The sequence below is a fragment of the Lotus japonicus genome, chromosome 5, assembly GCF_012489685.1.
Source record: "Lotus japonicus ecotype B-129 chromosome 5, LjGifu_v1.2".
Taxonomy (NCBI): Eukaryota; Viridiplantae; Streptophyta; class Magnoliopsida; order Fabales; family Fabaceae; genus Lotus; species Lotus japonicus.
In genome coordinates this window covers 22084695-22107363 of record NC_080045.1, presented here as the reverse complement: position 1 = coordinate 22107363, position 22669 = coordinate 22084695, and the positions used below count along the sequence as shown (strand labels likewise).

The 22669-nt window shown below is 37.8% G+C and overlaps 2 protein-coding genes across 3 annotated transcripts; one reads left to right on the top strand and one right to left on the bottom strand.

Annotated features, from left to right (window-relative positions):
* Positions 1–993: 993 nt before the first annotated feature.
* Positions 994–4698, top strand: LOC130718429 (MATH domain and coiled-coil domain-containing protein At3g58210-like). 2 transcript variants are annotated; one of them, XM_057569018.1, is made up of 4 exons: positions 994–1259; positions 2983–3128; positions 3222–3370; positions 3792–4698. In XM_057569018.1, exons 2-4 carry the CDS (start codon positions 2992–2994, stop codon positions 4457–4459), a joined length of 954 nt encoding a protein of 317 aa, XP_057425001.1. In that variant the 5' UTR covers positions 994–1259; positions 2983–2991; the 3' UTR covers positions 4460–4698. The 2 variants fall into 2 exon arrangements, with proteins under 2 accessions (XP_057425001.1, XP_057425000.1); XM_057569017.1 differs by having other exon boundaries at positions 995–1259; positions 2976–3128.
* Positions 4699–18385: 13687 nt separating this feature from the next.
* LOC130719311 (uncharacterized) lies at positions 18386–20543 on the bottom strand. The gene is made up of 4 exons (XM_057569934.1): positions 20237–20543; positions 19780–20046; positions 19065–19736; positions 18386–18852 (listed from the first exon to the last, which is right to left on the bottom strand). The coding sequence occupies exons 1-4, from the start codon at positions 20541–20543 to the stop codon at positions 18386–18388; spliced, it is 1713 nt and encodes a 570-aa protein (XP_057425917.1).
* Between the last annotated feature and the right edge of the window lie 2126 nt (positions 20544–22669).

The following is a 22669-nucleotide window of genomic DNA, read 5'->3' as shown; positions in this document are numbered from 1 at the left end:
CTCTAAAAATCTAGATTTGGAGATTTTGGGTTAGGTTTTGTGAATTTGAGCTTTTTGGAATTGGTTTTTATTTTATTTTATTTTTCTTTGTTTTTGTTTCTTGATTAAAAAAAGGCTTAATTGCACTTTTGGTCCCCCAACTATGGCCTTCCTGCGAAAATCGTCCCTAAACTTCAAAATTAGCAAAACTCGTCCCCCAACTATACACACAGTTGCAATTTTGGTATTCCGTTAGCATTCCGTCAGAAATCTAACGTGAGAAGCTTACGTGGCTTACTCACGCGTTTCTCACGTGATCATTCAGGAGAGAGAGTGATGAGTGGACAAACATGTGATTCTCACTTTTGAGAATCACATGTTTGTCCACTCATCACTCTCTCTCCTGAATGATCACGTGAGAAACGCGTGAGTAAGCCACGTAAGCTTCTCACGTTAGATTTCTGACGGAATGCTAACGGAATACCAAAATTGCAACTGTGTGTATAGTTGGGGGACGAGTTTTGCTAATTTTGAAGTTTAGGGACGATTTTCGCAGGAAGGCCATAGTTGGGGGACCAAAAGTGCAATTAAGCCTTAAAAAAAAAAGGATGAATATGGAATTGTTGAGATTGAAAGGGGTTGTTCTGAATTATTCAAATTTGAGGACGAAGAACATGATGAATGTGTTTAGAGGAGATGAAATTTTTCTTGAAAACTTTGAAATTTTAGTTTTTTGACAAAATTTAGACAGAAAACCAAAAGTGCTAATAGAGCTATATGTTACGGACCAAAAGTGCACAACTGCCACAAAATACTGCTGCAAAAAATTGACCGGAATTTGTGGCAGATAGCAACATTTTGTGGCGGTTTAGAAACCACAAAAAATGTCAACTGGAGAAAAATTGAGAGAAATCTGCCGGAGAGAATCTTAGCCCATCAAATGTGCAATTAAGCTGTACTATTTCCATTTTCTATTAAAAAAACTACTCTAATATCCATAAATAAACCAAAATAAAAAGGACAAAAGAGAAATTGATGGATGTTGCTGCCCCAAAGTCTGACACTGACAGAGAGAAGGAAAGGTCTCATCAGAGCAGGGAAGGCGCAAGGTCTCAATGAAGTGATTGCCATCACACAATCATATCAAATCCAATCAATGAAAGAAAAAAAGAAAAGGGAGCCTTAGGAGAAGGAGTGGTTTCTTCTTTTCATTTGGAGAGTATTTTCCGTGTTCTGTAGCCATAGGAGAAGAGAACGCATTTTTCTCACCTAGTTTAGAGGTATGTCTTTTTAAGATTGTTTTGTCCATTATACTTGATCTCTTTGTATTTGTCATTCATGTATGAAGGCATGTTAATGGGGTCATATTATTTATCATGAATCTTCAATTGTTTTGAATAGTTGGTGCTCATTTTATGCATTCTGACACTGGTAACAATTTATTGTGTGTGATTTTGCTGTTTGTTTTTGCTTTCCCTGTATCCTCATCTGGTATTTTAGTTATTTTTGAATTCTTCTACCCTAAATAGTCGCAATGGGGCGCCAACAGTGGTGCAACAATGGGGCAGCGAGAGAGGGAGAGGAAGATGGTGAGGGTGGCGGAGGAGCAGGTAGGCGGAATGGACAGGTAGCTTTGCGGGAGAGAGGGTGAGGGCCGCCAGAAGAAAGGTGACAGTCGCAGAGGAGGAGGGATGGGGGCAACTGATAGCGGCACAAGAGGGTGCGGGGGAGGGGCGCTGGTGGTAAGGGTGAGTGTGATGGTGCAGGGGCAAGGGGAGGCAGACAAGGCGGAGGGCCCAGACCAGAGAGAGGCGGAGGAAGTGAAGAGAAAAAGTAGGGTTTATGATTCATAAGCTTGGGCTGAGAAGTCTACGGCTTTTAACGTTGGTTTGACTGATGCTAAATTTCTCACCCATGAAGTGGGTCCTACACACGCGGAGTTAGCCTCGGTTTGCATTGATGCTTATCCGACCGTTGAATGTTTCGTTAGTCAATGTCGCCGCTATTTGTCCAAGGGCGGACACTGTGTAGGCTGGTGATTTTAGCGTTTGTCATAACCGAAGCTAACTGAAGAGATGCCGACTCTAATTAGCATTGGTCTAGCCGAAGCCAACTTTAACCGAGTTGTTCCATAGGTTTGTGTCGGTTGAGTTGACGCAAATCAGTCACATTCAGCTTCTATAGTGTGGCTGACGCTAAATTTAAACTCTGAATCACCACATCTTATAGTTAGTAGGTAAAAGCCGGTGATTTTAGCGTTTGTCATAACCGACGATAAATGAAGAGATACCGACTCTAATTAGCATTGGTCTAGCCGAAGCCTACTTTAAACGAGTTGTTCTATATGTTTGAGTCGACTCAAAGCAGTCACATTCAGCATCTATATTGTGGCCGACGCTAACGCCGATGATAACGCTGATTTAGCGTCGACTAGTGTCAACGTTAAGTCCCACAATAGAAGGTTGAAGCTAACCATTTAACTTAGTTTGGCTTATAAAAAAACTATTTAGCTTTTTAGTTTGAGCCGGACGCAACTCACATTTATCACATTAATTAGCCAATAAGTGATTGAAAGGTACAGTTGTTCAGTTGGGAGAAGAATAGCATAAGACACGATAGCGGTAGATATGTTGAAAGAAGAAATATGAGATTGAATTTTTCCTGACGAATACTAATGGGTATGGTCAATGGTTTCGCACACACAACAATAATGTATTTAATACTTATTGGGTTTTGTGAGTGCTCAAGAAAGTGGGATAACCAAAAAGGAGATAATATTAATATGCAATACAAGATTTTTTAAAGAAAAGATTTTTACTAGCCAAGAAAAACAGTATATTTAACATAATTTGGATCAGATAAAAAGTTGCATGAGAACTCAAACTTGTTGCAAGCTGAAGCAAACCTTAATATACAATTTGGGTGTATTTTGAAGTCTTCCACCAAAATTAAAATTGCTGTATCTTGTGCGTGTGTAACTTATCATGATGCTTCAGGTTGCAGGTTGTTAAGATGATCAAGAGTCCAGAAGCAAGGGTTGATAAATTCACATGGAAGATTGAGAACTTCTCTAAATTGGACTCCAGAACTTCTCTGAATTTCAAGAAGCTGTTTTACTCTCAAAATTTCTTCCTATGTGGCCATCCATGGTGCTTGAAATCAACTCCATTTTACTCTATATGCATTCATTTATATGTCATGTGCTGTATCTATTTGACATTTTTTTTTCTTAACGTTTCTAGGTGGATTTGTATCTATCCAATGGGGGAAAATGTGGACTACTTCAAAATATATTTGGATGTCGATAGTTTGCCTCGTGGCTGGAGTGAATTTGCAGATTTCACATTGGCTCTAATTAATCAGACCAATCACAAAATGACGATAAGATATGGTAATGATTCATACTGAACCTCCCTCCTTCTCTTTTTAGTTTTCCATTTTCTTGTTCTCTCATTTTAATTTCTAAATTATTTCGTTCATGAATGAAACTTGTGTGCATAATCTTTTTTTACTTTTTAGTGGCTCTAGCTACTTATATATATGCATTACTATTTAAATTAAAATGGCTACATGAGTAGAAATGTGCGCGCATGTATAATAATTTGTTCATGAGATATTCCAAATCGATTGCAAGTACATTTTTAGGTTATGCTTTGACTTGAAGCATGTTTTTAGATGATTCAAATAATAATTAGTGGTGTTATTTAGTGTTTTTTTTTATATATATAAGCTCTGGCTCTTTAGTTTTCATTCCAACAGGGTAATTTTTTTTAAAATCCCTCACAATTGACTTTTGAAGTATTTATTTGCAGAAGCTAAACATGATTTCACAGAGGCAGGGTACCTTTACGGTTATTCCAAGTTCATAACATTCAGTGAACTCCGTGACCCTATTGGTGGATTTATTGTGAATGATATTTGTGTAATTGAAGCTGAGATTACTGTTTGCAACTCAGAAGAACATGATCAGAGTCAACTCAATAATTCTTTACCTGAGCAAATTTCCTCATCATCACAGCGTGATCTTGTGGATTTCAAGGGTTTAGTGAAAATAGAAAAGGCTTTTGTTCCATTACTAGAGGAAGTATGTTCATGGCATCCCTCACTTGTTGAATTCCTGAAGAAGAGAAGTCGTACACATATGTTTAACGAATGGGCATTTACTGCTTTGGGTCGAGTTCTACATTTTCTAAAGAATAAAAAGGTGAAAGATATGAATGATGATGCTTGTAATCATCTTCAAATTTTATGGGAAGAACTTGAGGCATTTAGGTTTGATCTTTCCTGGCTGAAACCTCATGTTCAGTTTGCCTTAGATATTAAAAGTTATCATGAGAGAGCTGTGCATGTGAAGAAGTTGAGGAAGAATGTAGATATTCTTGAAGCAAATCTTAAAATAGCAAGAAGAGAGTTGGTTAAAGCTGAAGAAGGCTTCGAAGAGAGGGATCTCAATGCTGAACTTGGATATGGAAAACCATAGTCTGTTACTTATTGGATGATAATTTTATTTACAACTTTGATGTCGTCATACTCTTTCTCAACTATCTCCATTCCATCTATTATTCCTTGTCTTTTTTTTTTTCTTATCATGTCACTCATCACAACTCATATTGCTCTGTTTATTCTCACTTTTGGTGTGAGTGTCCACTAAGTATGAACATACCTAACCTATAATTCAATTGCTTATTGATGCATAACTACAGTACTATTGTTCCAAAATTTTGTTTTTTGCTAACTACTACAACATACGTAATTGTCATTTTATTTTTGTTCAAGATGAGCAAGGATTTATAACAGTGAATTCTTATTGCTTAGCTTGTCACAAGTTGATCTTTCTATATACATCATGGGGTTGAGTTATTTGAAGAAGAATGATCTAAAAATCATTTGCAGCCTATTTTTTTTCTTTCTTTTTGATGTCAAAGAGGAGGTAATACCAGATGTAGATTCCTCTAACCAGATTTGGTCCTGGTTTTCCAAAGGAAGTTGGGTTATATAAAAGATGTTCAGAGTTATTAGTTATTCTCACAATGTGTCTAAAAGAAATAAATTGATATTGATTAGGATTATGAATTTCTTTTGGTGGCACAGATTTATCAGTCCTAGCCTATTTAGTTTGTAATGATCTACAGATTCCTCTATTTGGTGGCAAATTGGGCAAACCGATGGGGATTTAATTGCAATAGTTTTGACCAAATATCTTGGTTAGGTATCATGGATAGGCCAATCACTTCTGAAGGGTCCATTTTTGCAGTACCCCATACAATTTTATCTTCATATGATTTAGGCAGTGGTTCAGGGGAATTTGCAATACTTATGAGGCTTCATAAGGTAGAAAATGAGTTATCTAAATGACTCATGATAAAGTTTGGGTTAAATAACCCATCATCCAATCACATTGAAGGTAAGTGATGTGAAATTTCTTTATTTTATTTATCAATTTATTTCCAACTTACTTATCTCCAATGTGATTGGATGATGAGTTATTTAACCCAAACTTTATCATGAGTTATTTAGAGAAAAAATGCGGATTTCATTTTCTATTATAGTTTTATTATCCCTGAACCTCCTCCTACCCAACCCATATGTCCAGTGTTGGATGGTGCAGCAACCGCAGACAATCCAAATTCCTTCTTTCATGGGTAATTTGGTCAGGCTGGGTTAGAGGGAGAAGTTACTCCCGGAGCGTTATTGGGACCATCATCCTCAATCTATAGCTCCTTTGTTAAGGGGTTTTTAGGTTTTGTTTTTTTAATGAGAAAAGTATTCGGGTGAGGAGATATTAGCCCTAAATATGGGTTTTTAGGTTTGCGTTTACCTCACCCTAAGGAAATGGGTTGGAAAGATCTACAACCTATTAGATGCGAGACTTTGTCATATTCCACTCAACTAGGGGTAGAAATAGACTTTGTTAGGTTGAACTTTGCATATATAGGTTTGACCTTCTTAAAAAGTCCAATGTTAAATTGTCTTATGTTTTATTTTTAGGCTTTACTTAACATTCTTGAAAGTCTTATTTGTCCTGTTAATATATTTAAATATTTATTTCACAATAAAATTACTAAGTATATCCACAAGCCAATGTGTAAATAGGATATCAAGCTTATTTGTAATGAACTAAAATACATAAAAACCCATTTATAAATATGCCTACATTATTTATATATATACTTTAATAGATGAATTTTTTCTTGAAATTACTTTAATAGATAATATATAAGAGTAAACAAGATTGAGTTTAACTCCTTAAGTCCTAAAATTTTATTTAAAAGAATATCTCACATTGAGGTATTTAAATAAGTTATTAGTTTATAGAGTTAAAAGCTTAAATAATTATATAGGTCAACAAGGTATTAGTACTTTAGTAAAAGGTTAAATATGTTTTTAGTCATTGACTTATACGCCTAAATTTAAAATAATGTTAAAATTAAAAATTACATAGCTTTTAATCCCTAATTTTTTTAGAAAGGTTCCTGTGGCAGGGTGACATATTTTTTTCTTAATCATCAACTAACATGACAATCTTTTTTTTTTGAAAATAACTAACATGACAATCTTAATCACTTGTAGACTGCACACATGAATTTTTAAATCAGTTTTAGTCGTTCAAATTCAAATTGCTCTTTGATCATTTTTTGTCCTTCTTCCCCTCCCTTTCTCAACTTCATCCCCAACCTCCATCACCACTTCTGAGCCGCCACCCAACCTCCATAGTCTCCATCGTAAGGCGATGAAGTTGATAGAGGGGAAAGATGTAGATAATGAGTTTTCTGAGTGTTTTAATTTTTTAAAATTTAGTACCTATTTTTTGATGTAATATGAACAGAAAATTAAAACTGCAAAATCAAGTGCAACGTTATTTCCAAAGTTTACGTGAGAAAAGTGTGCTATAAAAAAAAACGTGAGAAAAGTGTGATTAAGGCTAAATAGTTATAGTTATGATATCCTCTATTTTCAAGGACGTCGTTCTAGTTTTTCGGAACTAGCAAAACCCCACTAAGTCTTGTTTACACAAGTCTGTTGAGCATCATCATTAATTTCTATCCGAAGCATTCAAGCTTAAAATTGCTTCCTTTGCATCCTTACAGTCCTGTTTAATGGAGGAGCAGTTCAGCTTTCGATTTTAACCTCCCTTTCGATTTTGAAGTAATAATTTACTTCAAAATTATTTCTTTTTTGATCATTTAAGCTGGGTTCATTTGAAACAAACATCATTTGTTATTTGAATTTTTTTTTTCTTAAGCTATCATTGTGTGTTTGGGGTACTAGCTGTGATCAATTTCTCCACTTTGGTTAATCGGATTTTTTGTGAAATATATATATATATTTTCGACTCTGCCTCTAACTCTCTCCATTTGGTAGCATGGTGAATTTTATTCATCTAAAATTTGCGAAATCATAGCTTTTTGTTTTCACTAATGAGAGTCATTTCTTTTTTTCCTTTTCAGTGTTGCTAAGCTAGCAAGTTGTTGAAATGGAGAATCAAAGGGATAAAACATTTGAGAAACGAATACCAAGAAGCTATACTCGGATACTTTCTTCGTCGGTAGCCATCCATGGTGCGGAATGAGTTCTTGGTCACTTACTATACATTTAAGTCATGTGTTCTTTGACATGATTTTTCATTTTATTGTGTGTTTTTGGACTTTTGCTTGTAGGCGAATTCTTATCTTACCAAACGGCAACAAAGTTGGCTACTTGTCACTTTATTTGGATGCTGGAGGGGATCTATCTAATTTGCCAAAAGACTGGAGCAGATTTGAAAAGTTCAAGCTGAGCCTTATTGATCAAGTTAATGGCAAAAAGACAATAACTAAAGGTATTGTTTATACTTTATACTAATTATACTACTCCCACCTTCTAATCATATAGCTCTACTACTGCTGTTCACCCGTGCGTTGCACGGCGAAGTTTATTGTTGTAAATAACATATCAATTTACTCTAATATAATATAATCTTTGGGATGATGAATTGAAATCTAATAAGAATTAAGATCCTTCATGAATGGCTAAAAGGTTTGGTACATATGTTTTTGCTTGATCCTGTTCCGGTATAGAACCACAGACTAAGGCTAACCAGTTTAGAGAGCAAGCGAAAGTAAACAAAGTGAGTAAAAATGCGTGAAATGATAGGTCCCTGCCGCTTGGGCGGTCCTCTTTTATTTATAGCTTGGGTTTTGATCCGGTTGGATCATGGGTTACCCGACCCATTTGATACATGATTTGATCAGCCCAATTACTAAGTACATTGATCGGCCCATACCAGACCACAAGCCCTCAAGACACTAAGGCTTAGTATAAGGCGAATGTGTCTTTAATAAGCCCTCAACCATTAAAGCCCTCATGATGCAATTAAAATGGGCGTATAAATCATAACATATGTTCATTTGAATAAAAGTAAATAATAATAACCACGTCAGACCAGCTCTTTCCTCTTCTTCTTTTCTTGCGTGTTCAACCTAACCTGTCAAATCTCTGAGCCTATTACCTGCTACGCCCTCACTGTGGCAAGAATCATCATTGCTTTTCCTGCTACAATTACATCAACAAATATCCACAAATATTTTGGAACTTGAGCCGCAGCATTACCGCGTCTTTAAATCCCACTGACATAATTACCATCATGAAAAATAAATACGATTAAAAGCACATAAAATAAATTCAAACACAAAAGGTTGTGCCGTTCCAGTGACTCCTGAAACGTCATGACTGCCGGACTAAAATGTCCTTTCCACTTGACTTTTACAATGAATCACGTCCGTTTAAATTCAAATCCCTGATCGACGTGTCCTCTTTTAATACGAACATCAAACCTGACTCTTGAATATCCATATGTAAGCACGCGTCCACTCATCTGGTGATTAATGTACCTTTTCATCTCACCCTTTCACCCTTCCTTCCTTCTCTATATAAAGCCCCCTTTTCTACCCCTCTCATCACTTACCTGCAATTCCTTACTACCAATATTCTTTTCAAGGAAAACAAAAACCCACACCCTGCTTCTTCTCAGCCAAACCCGCTTTCCTATTTCCTGCATTCATCATCAACCATCCCAGCAGTCTTTGAAGTTCCAAACTTTCTCTCAGGTAACAATCTTCTTCTCTTTTCTTCTTTATTTCATACTTTCACATGAACTTGCGCATAAAAGTTCCTATCTTTAACACCCATGACTCTTTCTCTACCCAGAAACACTGCATAAACCTTGCATTGTAAACTAAAAACTTATACTCTATTCCATCTTCATCTTACTTCTAAACCTTTCACTTTCAGGACACCTTGAAAATGGTTTCTAAACGCACCCGTAAAGAGGCTTCTACTCCTAATGTCCCACCTATCGCTGATTCCCTATGGGTGGCTAGTAAAATCAAAAAACAATTCTCTAAATATTGTACTCCAAAAGCTATTATAGATTTAGTCACTAAATACAACTTTAGGAAAGATGGCCTAGATGCGCATTTGGACATAATTCCCTGCGCCCCTGATGAGCCGTGTTGTTTTGGGGGGCCAGATAATCAGGGGCGAAACTTCACCTATCTCTTTGAAAACTTATTTTCCGATTTGAAGTACACTCTGCCTTTCTCTGATTTCACTTGTTCCGTTTTAACCCTTCTGAATGTAGCTCCTACCCAACTTCATGGCAATGCTTGGGCGTATTTAAAAGCCTTTGAAATTTTATGCCTAACTCTAAAAATCGAACCCACCAGCAATAAGTTTTTCTACTTTTTTGAAACATGTGGGCGAAACGTTAGAGGTGAATATGTTTCGCTTGCTACTGCTAGGGGTCTAGGGCTATTCACTTTATTCAAAAGCCACTATAAACACTTCAAAGGAAATTTTTTCAAACTCCGTGAATCAGAACCCTGTAAAGATATTTTTTACTTTGATGACGGGAGTCCCCGATTTCCGTTCTACTGGACGAACCAATATGAAGGCATCATCAAAATTCCCGAGGATGCCTTGACTAAAGAAGAATTAGTAGATTGCCAACTTTTATCTGGCTTAGGATTGAACCTTGCAGATTTTATGGCCGCTCTTTCTAAGAATGAAGTGGGTAAATACATTGGTAAGGCATCTCATTATGCATTTTACCTTTCCTCTTTATATAAAAATCTTCTTATATTCTAACACCACTATATTATTGCAGGGAAAATGGCTCGCCTTACTGAAGAAGACCTCCTCCGCTTTCGCCGTGAACAACAGGCCGCCCGTGAAAAAAGGAATCCCTCAAAGTCTGTTGCCGACCAAGACACCAACCATTCCGGCACTGAAGTTGGTCGCCCTACTAAGAAAAAGAAAAAGAATGAAGAACCTGCCTCTCATAAGAACAAAGCTTCGAACCAGACTTCCTTGGAACAATTCATGAACAGAAATGATTCGCCAGGGGCGAATAAAGGCTGCTCATCAAGCGCTCAGCCTATTTGCTGGAAAAACTTGTTGAAGGAGTTTGAAGAACTGACCTCCACTGAAGTAACTTCACTTTGGGATTCAAAGATAGATTTCAACTCTTTGGTGGAAACAAACTTGGTTTTTGAGGCTGATCGTGAGAAGATGAGGAAGATGGGTTTAAAAGAGGCCTGTCAAGCTATGATGACCAAAGGTTTAGAGATTGCTGCAGTCGCCAAGATGATTGACCTAGAATCTAACGGATTCGATGGCCTCGCCAATGCCAAACTTGTTGAAGAAAAAGAAAAAGAAATTGGGAAGCTGAAAGCAACGTTGAAGTTGTTAGATAAATCCAACAAAGCCAATGAGAAAAAAGCTGCTGATTTGGCTGTAGAGATTGAGAATGCGATGAAGACTGCTGAAGATCACAAAGCTTCTGTTCAGACACTGACTGAGGAAAATGACAAGGTGAAAGCTCACCTCGCCCAAATTACTACTGTTCACAACCAAACTTTGGACGAGAATTCTAAAATGAAAACAGAAATTGCTGAATTGCAATGTTCTGTTTTGGATCAATTTGAGGCTGGCTTCGCCAAAGCACTAAGTCAAATCTCCTTTCTCAATCCTGACCTGGCGATCAACTTGGAGGGCTCAAACCCTTATGCTCGTATCGTGGATGGAAAACTGATCAGCCCGGATAACGCGGATGGGAAAGGAGAAGAGGAAGAAAAAGAAGAAGAAGAAGATAAGAATGAAGAAGAGAATGTCAACACCAAAGAAGGAGAGGGAGAAAACCATTAGTGACAAGTCTTGTTCCCTTTTCCTTTTTAGCAAATTATGTAAAAGACCTCCGGTCTCTTTAATCTTTGTCTATTTATTTTCTTTGCTTTCATGTACCGAACTTTTCCCTTAGCGTAATGAATTTCCCTTCAGCATTACATGAATGCCTCACATTCTAATTGTTTCGCCTAAAAACCCAAACATGTTATAATTGTGTCGCCAAAAACCTAAAACTTCATGACTTCAGTAATAACATCATCCTTTGTTCCCCCAAACAACTATCACAATAACTAATTCTATAACTGAACATAACTTTACTGAATTATTCAAGTTATCATATAACTTCAAAATATAACTTAACATAAATAACGTTTACTAACCTTTCACCAGAATCGGTCCGCCTTCATCATTTAGATTCGTCATTTAGTTGAATTCGTTACTCTCACATTTTACCGTACATAGTAAAATACTCTTGAGTGAATCTCTTTAAATGTTGTAAAATTTAAACTTAATCAACTACTTTGGAATCATAAGGCCTTTGTGCACATAACTTAGTCAAATTTTCATTTTTGACATAGTTATTATTCATGAAAATCAAAGTCAAAATATTTGATTTCATTAGTATGCTCGCGTGGAGACTTGTGCTTAGTTTGGACAAGCTTAAATCCAATTTAATACTGTGCTTATGAATTCGTGGTCGAATGCTCTTGTTTTAAGAGACTTACTTTTTTCTCAATTGTCTGACGTCGCCCAATTGATAGACCTTAGTTGATAAGTTTCCGCTATGGGTAAAAGAAATAAGTAAAATGATACGCCCTTGATCATTTTAAAAAAGGTTAGGCCTCGTTAAAAACTCTTCCGCCTGGGGTAGAGAAAAGAGTGCATACCTGTTATTCATTAATAATTGATGCCTCGTTAAAAACTCTCCTGACTGGGGTAGAGAAAAGAGTGCATCAAATTTAGTCTTACACAACAAACATAGTCTTAAACGATACAACCAACAAACATAGACTTCAACACACACAAACTGAAACAACGAAACATGGTCTTGGAGAAACATACACTGAACCAAACTGAACAACATAAAACAAACTGAACGAACCACCCTGCACTTCAACTGTAATAGTAACGGAGATGCTGTGCATTCCAAGCCCTTGGGATCCTTCGCCCTGATAACTCCTCCAAATGATACGCCCCTTGACCAAGCTCTCGCAGAATCCTGTAAGGTCCTTCCCAATTAGGTGATAACTTCGAATCATCAGGCCCCTTCGCCTTCCTACGCAGAACCAAATCTCCAACTTTCATTTGCCTCGGAACCACTCTAGAATTGTATCGCCTTTCCGACCTCTGTTTTACCATTGCTTGCCTCAAACGAACTTCTGCTTGCGTTTCCTCTGCTAAATTGAGATCAACCAATCTATTAAAGTCGTTCTGCTCTTCATTATAAGTTGTCACCCTGAAAGTTACATCTTGCAATTCTGGTGGGATCATAGCATCTACCCCGTAAGTCAACTTAAAAGGCGATTCGCCAGTAGTTGATTGAGGAGTAGTATTGTACGCCCAAATGACCGTGATTAACTCTTCTGCCCACAATCCTTTAGCTTCGCCTAGACGCTTTCTAATTCCATTGAGAATGACTTTATTTGCTGACTCTACTTGACCATTTGTCTGAGGATGCTCAACTGAGGCGAAACACATCTCAATTCCCATTTCTGCGCAAAAATCCTTCACACTCCTGCTAGTGAACTGTGTTCCATTGTCTGAAACGATAGTTGCTGGAACGCCAAATCTGCAAACCAATTTTCTCCAATAAAACTTTTTAACTTTTTCTGCTGTTATTTTCGCCATTGATTCCGCCTCAATCCACTTAGTAAAATAGTCTACCGCAACCAAAATAATCTGATCTGAGAACCTGCTGGAGTGAACGGTCCCAGAATATCCACTCCCCACATTGCAAATGGCCACGATGAACTCATTGAGCTAAGAGTTTCAGGCGGCGCCTTATGTAAATCTGCATAAATTTGACATTTATCACACTTCTTCACATATTCCATACAGTCCCTCGTAAAGTTGGCCAATAGAACCCTGCTCTGAGCACTTTCGCCGCCAAAGATCTGCCCCCCACATGACTTGCACACACACCTTCATGAACCTCAAACATGATTCTTTCCGCCTCATCTTTAGAGACACATCTCAATAAAGGCACTCCAATCCCTCTTCTGTACAATTGATCTCCCAGCAATGTGTAACGACTTGCCTCGCGAATTTGATCCTTAGAAAATGTCAACACATCTGAGCCCTCTGCCTCCAAACACTTTTTGATACGCCCCATCCAATCAGAATCTACTAAAGTTAACACCATCATTGTCTCATCCTCTTCGATACTCGGGCTGCTTAAAACTTCCTGGATGACTGACTTATTGTTTCCCGGCTTCTTGGTGCTTGCTAACTTTGACAGAATATCCGCCCTTGTATTTTCCTCCCGCGGAACATAATTGACCTGCACCGCACCTATCTGCTTTATCAATCCCTGAGCCTTCAATAAATACTTAGCCAGCTGTGCATCCCTCGCCTGATATTCACCCTGAATTTGCCTGGAAACTATTTGAGAGTCTGTTTTAATCATTATGCTCTTAACCCCCATCTCGATCGCCAACTTCAAACCTGCAATTATAGCTTCATACTCTGCCTGATTATTGCTTGCTTTGAAGTCAAACTTGAGTGACTGCTCAACTGTCACGCCACCTGGTCCTTCAAAGATTATTCCGGCTCCACTTCCCTTGACATTAGATGAACCATCTACAGACAAACTCCATTCGCCAACTTCCATAGTTTTCTCACTCGAAGACATTTCATTGACAAAATCCACCAATACCTGTGCTTTAACCAGACCTTTCCTATCAAAAGTGATTTCAAATTCTGACAACTCAACAGCCCAGGAAACCATTCTTCCAGCCAGATCAGGCTTTTGCAAAACTTGGCGAAGTGGCAAATCAGTTTTTACCACAATTGGAAAGCCTTGAAAATAAGGTCTTAATTTCCTGGCGGATATAATTAAAGCTAATGCAGCCTTTTCAATTTTCTGGTATCTAACATCGGCTCCTTGAAGAGCATGACTCACAAAATATATGATCCTCATATCATCTTTATTCTCTTACAACAAGACTGAACTAACTGCATTATCAGATATGGAAATAAACATTGACAATGAAATACCTGGAATTGGTTTGGCTAAAATTGGTGGGCTGGACAAATGATCCTTCAAACTTTTGAACGCCCTTTCACATTCTTCAGTCCACTGAAAATTTTTGTTCTTCCTTAAGCATTGAAAAAATGGTGCTGATTTTTCCCCAGAACACGGAAGAAATCTGGATAAAGCTGCTATCCTTCCTGTTAATTTCTGCACATCTTTAACTGAGGTTGGACTCTGCATATCAACTATCGCCTTACACTTATCAGGATTCACCTCAATTCCTCTCCTTGTGATCATGAAGCCCAAAAACTTTCCACTTTGAATTCCAAACGAACATTTTTCTGGGTTAAGTCTCATGTTATGTTTTCTTAGCTCGCCAAACGCCTCTTCGAGATCAGAACAGTGTGCCATCATTTCCTCTGACTTGACCACCATGTCATCAACATAAATCTCCATGTTCCGCCCCACCTGCTTGTCAAACACCTTATCCATCAGCCTTTGGTATGTTGCTCCCGCATTCTTCAGCCCAAACAGCATAGTCTGATAGCAATAGTTCACCTGATTTGTCATAAAAGCTGTCTTCTCTTCGTCTGGCTGATACATTCTTATCTGATGATATCCTGAATATGCATCCATGAGGCTAAGCATTCCGAATCCAGACGCCCTATCCACAAGCTTATCAATATTCGGTAAAGGATAAGAATCCTTAGGACAATGCTTATTCAAATCTGTATAATCTGTGCACATTCGCCACTTCCCATTAGCCTTCTTCACCATTACTACATTAGCCAACCATGTCGGATACTTAACCTCCCTGATGAATCCAGCTTCCAGTAACTTGGTAGTTTTCACCTTTACTGCCTCTACTTTTTCTTCGCCCATCTTTCTTTTGAATTGAACAATAGGTTTCGCTCCGGGATTTAAAGCCAATTTGTGATATATAAATTCCGGATCGATTCCTGGTAGATCCTTTGCCCTCCATGCAAATAAATCCATATTCTCAGATAACAACTTTACCAACCTGTTCTCTTGACTTGTAGTTAAATTGACACCCACTTTCAAATTTCGCTCACCAATCTGGATCGCCTTAGTTTCCTCCTCTGATGTCATCTTGTGCTCAATGAATCCATCACGAGGATCCAAACTAATGTCTGCCTGATCTACATTCACCTCATATACTCGATGCCCCTCTTTCACTGCCTTCTTTCCCATATGCCCATACTGCTTGAAACTTTATGAATAACACTTTCGAGCAACCATTTGGTCAGCTTTTAAAACTCCAACGCCTCCTTTGCTCAACGGATACTTAGCTGTTAAGTGTCGTGTAGAAATGATCGCCCCCAATCTGTTTAATGATGGCCTCCCAATGAGTACATTGTACGGCGAAGTACATTTTACTACCAAAAACTTAATAGCAAATGTCTCCGCATTTTCCCTTCTCCAAAGACAGTCTTCAACTCCACATACCCTCTAACAAATACTTTTTCTCCAGAAAAACCCACCAAAGAGCCATCATAAGGCAACAAGTCAGATTCATGTAGCCCCAACTTTTCAAAAGCATCACCATAAATCAAATCCGCCGAGCTTCCTTGATCCAAAAGTACCCTCTCAATTTCATAATCAGCAATTCTCAGCATTACAACATTTGGATCGTCTTCATGAGGTTGGACTCCCTCAAAATCTCGCACAGTAAAAGTTATATCGGGTTGATTGGTTGCCCAACTTCCCCAATCGTTAGAATAAACAGCATTAATGGAATGGACGTACCTCTTACGAGCTGAGTTAGTCATTCCTCCACCGCGGAATCCACCAAAAATGGAATGAATCTGCCCCTTCGCTTTCCCTTCTGATTGTCTGTTTTGTCCTTCACTCTCAATCTCTTTTCCGTCTTCGGTTCGCCTGGTTGAAGTTCCTGCTTCATCTGAATTGCTTCGCCTTTCAAGCTGTTTCATATACCCAGCCTTTATCAACTTATCAATCTCCTTCTTCAAAGTAAAACAATCATCAGTATTATGTCCCGAGATCCTATGATATTCACACCACTTCTTCTTATCCACATAACCCGTTGACGGCTTTGGCTGTCGCGGGAAACGAATAACGTTCGCCTCTAAACACGCGTGTAAAGCTTCAGTCAAATTAACCGCCAACGGCACTGCACGATCATTTTGATTCCGGGTCCACGTCATTGAATGTCCTGGCCCACGCATCCCATACGGCTGAGCACGATTTTTGAAATTAGAACGGTTATCAAATCGACCGTCATAACAGTTGCGATTGTTATACCCTGCGTTGCCACGTTCGGTCCATCCCTTCGAATATTGATCGGCAACCGCTCCCTTCTTCGCCTCAAACTGCTGCCTCTGCCCTGTAACCGCTGCATTCGGGCGGTTGTTCTTGATCTGATCGCTCTGCTCCTCCCTGATGTATCCTTGTACCCTTTCGCGTAAATGCGCCATCGTCTCCACAGGTTTTCTACTCAAGTTACTGTTCAAACCACCCGGCTTCAAGCCCAATTCAAAAGCTGCAATGCAAATTTCCGGCATTTTATCCTCCAAATGAACAGATAATTGATTGAATCGCCCCATGTAAGACTGCAAAGTCTCATTTGGCCCTTGACGAACATTGAATAATGTCGCCGGAGTTACTTTTTGTGCACGACTGGTAGAAAACTGAGACAAGAATTTTGTAGATAATTCCGTGAAATTGACAATTGACCTTGACGGTAGAGTCGTGAACCAAATCATCGCCGACTTCTTAAAAGTTGATGGTAACATTTTGCACTTCAACGCGTCCGATGCGCCAACAATGACCATTTTCGTGTTGAAATACACCAAATGATCCTTTGGGTCTGAATCACCATAGTAAGAATCAAGCTTTAACGTCTTCAAATTGTCTGGGACGGCGGTATTCGCTATTTCCTCTATGAAAGGTTGAAAGTCCACCACCGTCTCAGCCATTCTTCGATCGCCTTCTCGTAAACCCTGAGTCTGATTGAGATCAGTAAGTTGATTTTGTAACTGTTGATTATGTTGACGAAGTTCATTGAGATCGTCCATGATCCGCTGAAGAGCATCGGGAGGAACATCATTTTGTTGAACATGATTCCTCTCTCCGTTCGCCCCGGATCGAGTCACCATCGCGGTGAAAAACGAGGCCTAGGAAAGTATCCTTCGGCCCCACGGTGGGCGCCAATGTTCCGGTATAGAACCACAAACTAAGGCTAACCAGTTTAGAGAGCAAGCGAAAGTAAACAAAGTGAGTAAAAATGCGTGAAATGATAGGTCCCTGCCGCTTGGGCGGTCCTCTTTTATTTATAGCTTGGGTTTTGATCCGGTTGGATCATGGGTTACCCGGCCCATTTGATACATGATTTGATCAGCCCAATTACTAAGTACATTGATCCGCCCATACCAGACCAGATCCTAAATTGAACAATTTCGCTGCATTGGATGTTGCTTGAGTCATGGCTACATTGTTTGTTGATATTATACTACACAAAAAACTCAGAAGGATATTGTATACTCCACATTCATATAATTAAATAACGCTAACAATACATAGGAAGTTGGGGCTAGATTTTTACTCCTACTTAGAGTTGCTACAATATATCTTAGAGTAAATATTGGAGATAGTAGCAAATAATATGTCCTGGAGAAAACTTCTGTCGTGCGCCGGCTATCCAATAAGAGATGGTGTAAATAGACTTCTTTGGGAACATATAACTCTGCAGCAAAAAAATATAAGTATAAAATATTAGAAAAAAATTTCCTGGCGGGCCAAAATAAACATATTGATGAAATGAAATTTACCCGAGATCATGCATAGAAGATTAGCTTCCTCTAAGCTCTACATATGAACATTAACATCTGTTTTAGAACATCTCCCTGTATACGAAATCCAAATTCAAAACTATGAGCTGGTATATATTTTATTAAAAGAATTCATTGCAGTAAGAAATGATTGCCAATTAAGTTGATCTAGATAGAACGAAATTTGGAATGGAAATACAATAAGAATCTACAGAATAAATGAAAGAGATTAACTAACCTGTCAGATGTTATCAAATACTTCTTCGTAGACAACATTCTTTGTCATGTTTGAAACAAATCCTTCATCATCTAAAATCATTATCTTCAAGCATTTTCTAGATTTTACCCTTGATAGAGCAACATACAATTGTCCATGTGTAACATCAGGTTTTGGAAGATACAAACCAACGTGGGATAAGAATTGTCCTTGACTTTTTTTTATAGTCATTGCAAAGCTTAAAGTGATAGGAAACTGCCTTCGTTGGAATTTGAAGGGGATGCTTGGGTCAGAAAGAGTTAAACTCTGTCTAGCAATATAAACTTTCTCCCCAGATTTTTTTCCAGATAAAAGAGTTGCTACAATGATGTACTGAGTCAGATCTGTCACCATAATTCGAGTACCATTACACAATCCAGCAGCGTGATCAAGATTTCGGTGGAGCATAATTGAGACACCCTTTTTCAATACAATCATATGATTTGGAATACCTGAGCATTGAATGTCATTCAAGAATTCAGTCGTAACCCATTCTGGATTAATCTCTGAATCTTGATCAGACCTACATGGAGTGTCATAGCTTAAGTACTCTCTTTCTTCACCGGGAATCAATGATAACATGAAGTTATTAACTTGTTCTACACTGTCAAGAGTGGGAGCAAGGATTGCTCTTTTTCAGAAAATGAATAATTACTCAACTTACTCACAAAATTTGGATAGGCAAAATTGACTAATGAAAGCAATGGATCTTCACATGAAGTAATCAACAAATATGAAGGAATCTCAATTGTCGAATCATCTTCGTCAATGGTCTTGGCAGTTCCATCTCCAACCTCAAGAATCCAATCAGCAAATTCTCTTATTTCATCAGCAGAAGCAGTATAAGAAGCATTTTGTAACCTTATATTTGTGGTTAATTTCAATATTGTGCAATATTTCCTCAAATAAGATGAGTTTACTGTAGATCCCACTATATCAGATCGGCTACCTTTTGGAATCACAGGGAGAATCTGCCTAAAGTCGCCTCCTAACACAATAATCTTACCGCCAAATGAAATATCATTACCATAAGTTGCTTGTGTCGTCATTATGTCATTCAATGTCCTGTCCAAAGCTTCGAAACAGTGTTTGTTCAACATTGGTGCCTCATCCCATATTATTAAGCTTGCCTTTTGAAGCAACTCAGCTTTAAGAGATCCTTGACGAACATTGCATGTTGACAAATTATTGATATCTAACGGAATTGAGAATCGAGAATGGACAGTTCTACCTCCAGGTAGCAACAATGAAGCGATTCCGCTTGATGCCACGTTCAAAACAATCAGCCCTTTGGAGCGCAAAGCAACAGAAAGGGTATTACACACAAATGTTTTTCCTGTGCCCCCAAAACCCATATAGAAAAAAGAATCCCCCATTACCTTTGAAAACAACATCCATAACTTGATCATACACACCTTTTTGCTCTGTAGTTAACAATTTCACCAACTCATCATGTGAGTTCTTAATTTGTTCCCTATTGTAATTCAGCTCATGTGCCACAAATCTTTTTTCAAATTGCATGATTTCAGAATAAGAAGTATATGGAAGACTTGGAAATTCTTTGAGAGACCTCCCATTGGATTGGCATAACTTCTCAATTTCAATTAAGCATAAATTCATCAGCTCCTTAGCCTCAATTTGAAGTCCTGCACCAGAATAAACATACAAATATATACAAACAAAAAACATAAAAAATACGTATAGAGCTGCAGCAGAAAAAACATACCAATTCACGTGAAATTAAACGACTTATATTCAACCTTGGATTGTGTAGTAATAATTTATGTGAAGAGTACTCATAATAATCAATCCTATCAAACAAAAACCATAAAGTACCTGGAATGTTAAGCACTTTTCTCCTTTCGTGTAGAATTCCATCACTTAGAAGAGTCCAAGTGTTCTCCCAAACTTGTTTGGGCCGGCTATATGAATCTGTGATTAGTGATCTTACAAAAAAATCGCGTAAATGATGACCTGAACCCAAATCACTTACGCCTACTATTCCATCAATGTACTCTCGATCATCTTCCATATAACCCAAAGCTTCGCATGTGTCATGGAAAGTTGGGTAAACAACCCCATCGACAGTTTTTATGCTTTCAAAGCTATCACATCCTCTTTGAACAGTGAGTAATATCCTCATGAAATAGATTTCTCCCATCCCTGGTTGAATATAATGCAAGCGTCCAATGGATACTCCCTTTTCCTAGGTAGCCATTGTTGAGACCCTTTCTTGTAAACAAACTTATAGGGAAATTCAGCGTACGTCAAGTTCCTCCCTTGAGGGTATAGCTTATTAGCTGTCATCCATGCTAAAAATTGCGTCTCTTTAGATGCACACTTCTCGGCTACCTCTTCCAAATCATCATTATCTTCGAATAGAACACATTGTTGGTTTGGTAAATGATATCCCAATTGCATCACATGGGGTTAAATACCTATTATTAACAGAAGCATTAACAATAAAAATTAAGTCAAAAGGAGTTAAGAAAGAGCAAGAGTTCAAATTAACTATAAATTATTTTTATATACTAACCTACAATCATAGTACTGCTTAATCTCATCATGATTTTCAGCATTAGAAGTTCCTTGTCCGTCAGAAGATATTTGAACATTGACACGATCAGGTCCTTTGTTGATGTATTTAAACACTGACCAAATCATAATCCACGTAGTCCGAGAATCAAAATCTACCGATCCCCACAGATGGCGGCAGATGTTCTAACCAAGAACATAGAGATCAGGTACGGTACCTAGAGTGAAAGGATCGTGATGTGAGAATCTAGAGAGAGTTAGAGCGTAACCGCTTAGAGAGAGAGAAAGTAACTGAATTTCAAGTTTATTATTTCTCAAATTAGCTAAGAGTCATTTACAATTAGTAACCATCCCCTATTTATAGACTTGGAGCTGGGCCTGGGATCGGTGCTCCTAACTACCCTTAGTGGGCTAGTTGGGCCTCCTGGGGGAAGGCCCAACTACCCGGCTCGCGCGTCGCCTCGGACAAGCATCCCTGGGCGAGGGACCCTTGGGTCTCGCCCAGTCCACGACATATTTGACATGAGAACATTGGTTTCATCTGGAATTCTTTTGGAAGTTTCAGTTGGTGATTCAATTTGTTTCAAGACTCCACCAGAAGATGAACCCCACTTAGTAGAAGTAGAAACACCATGGGGAAGGTTGAAAACATCCTTTAGAGAAGTTCTAAAGGATCTGGAAGAATTATTCAATGGAAGACAACTACCTTCAGATGAATCTCGAGCAGTAGTAGTTAACCTCTTTTTATTCATTATATGCTTCCTTCTACCTCTAGACGCAGCAGAATTTGGATTTGGATTAGGTAGAGGAGATGGACGTTTGGACTTCATGTTTTTTCCTAAATGCAGGAGCGTACGTATTACAGACGCTTAAGCAACATGGAAAAAAATTGATTCAAACTTGGTATGGGGTATAGACAATTAATTAAGGGAGATTGGGCTCAGAAATAACTCATTACATATATAAAAGGAATAAGAAGAGATACAAAGAAGATTAGTGAGAATATAATTTATTGGGAATGCACTATTTTAATTCTGATTCCACTCATAAATATGTTAAAAGGAGGATTAGTGAGATTAATGGCTATTGGTAAGATCTGTAGAGCAATAAATTAGGGAAAAGTAGGGTTATCATGCTAATTTAATCAAGGGAGAATACAAAAGGTTTTTAAGTCCATATAATGAATTAATAATTAATAAATAAAATTATTCTTAAACAAAATTCAAATTTAAATCAACCTTTTAAGATGATATGATTTATTTCAAAATTGAAAATACGATATCTTTAAAAATAATTGGAAATTCGAATTTAAATTCTTTTTTGAACTCAACTTTTTTAATTAAAGTAATTTCGTTCACTGAAATATTCAGGCTATGAAAAAATTTTAAATAATCCAAATGAATATTAAACCTTTAATATTATGGAAAAATTACATTAATTCATACTATTAAATAATTTGCATTCATTTATCTTCTATATTTTATTTAACTTTAAAGAAAATCATAAGATAAATCACACACAAAATTGCTTCATAACCAAAAGATGAATTAAACTTGGCAATAAGATAAAAACACGTCCAATGAAATTAAACAACCTAAAAAATAAAACAACATCATTGTTCATCATACCCAAAACCAAATTACAAAGTACTTTCAAAAGAAATAACACCAAATTCTTCATTTCTCAAACAACCTCCATCTTATCAACATGGACAATGCGATCCACTGTGTTGGA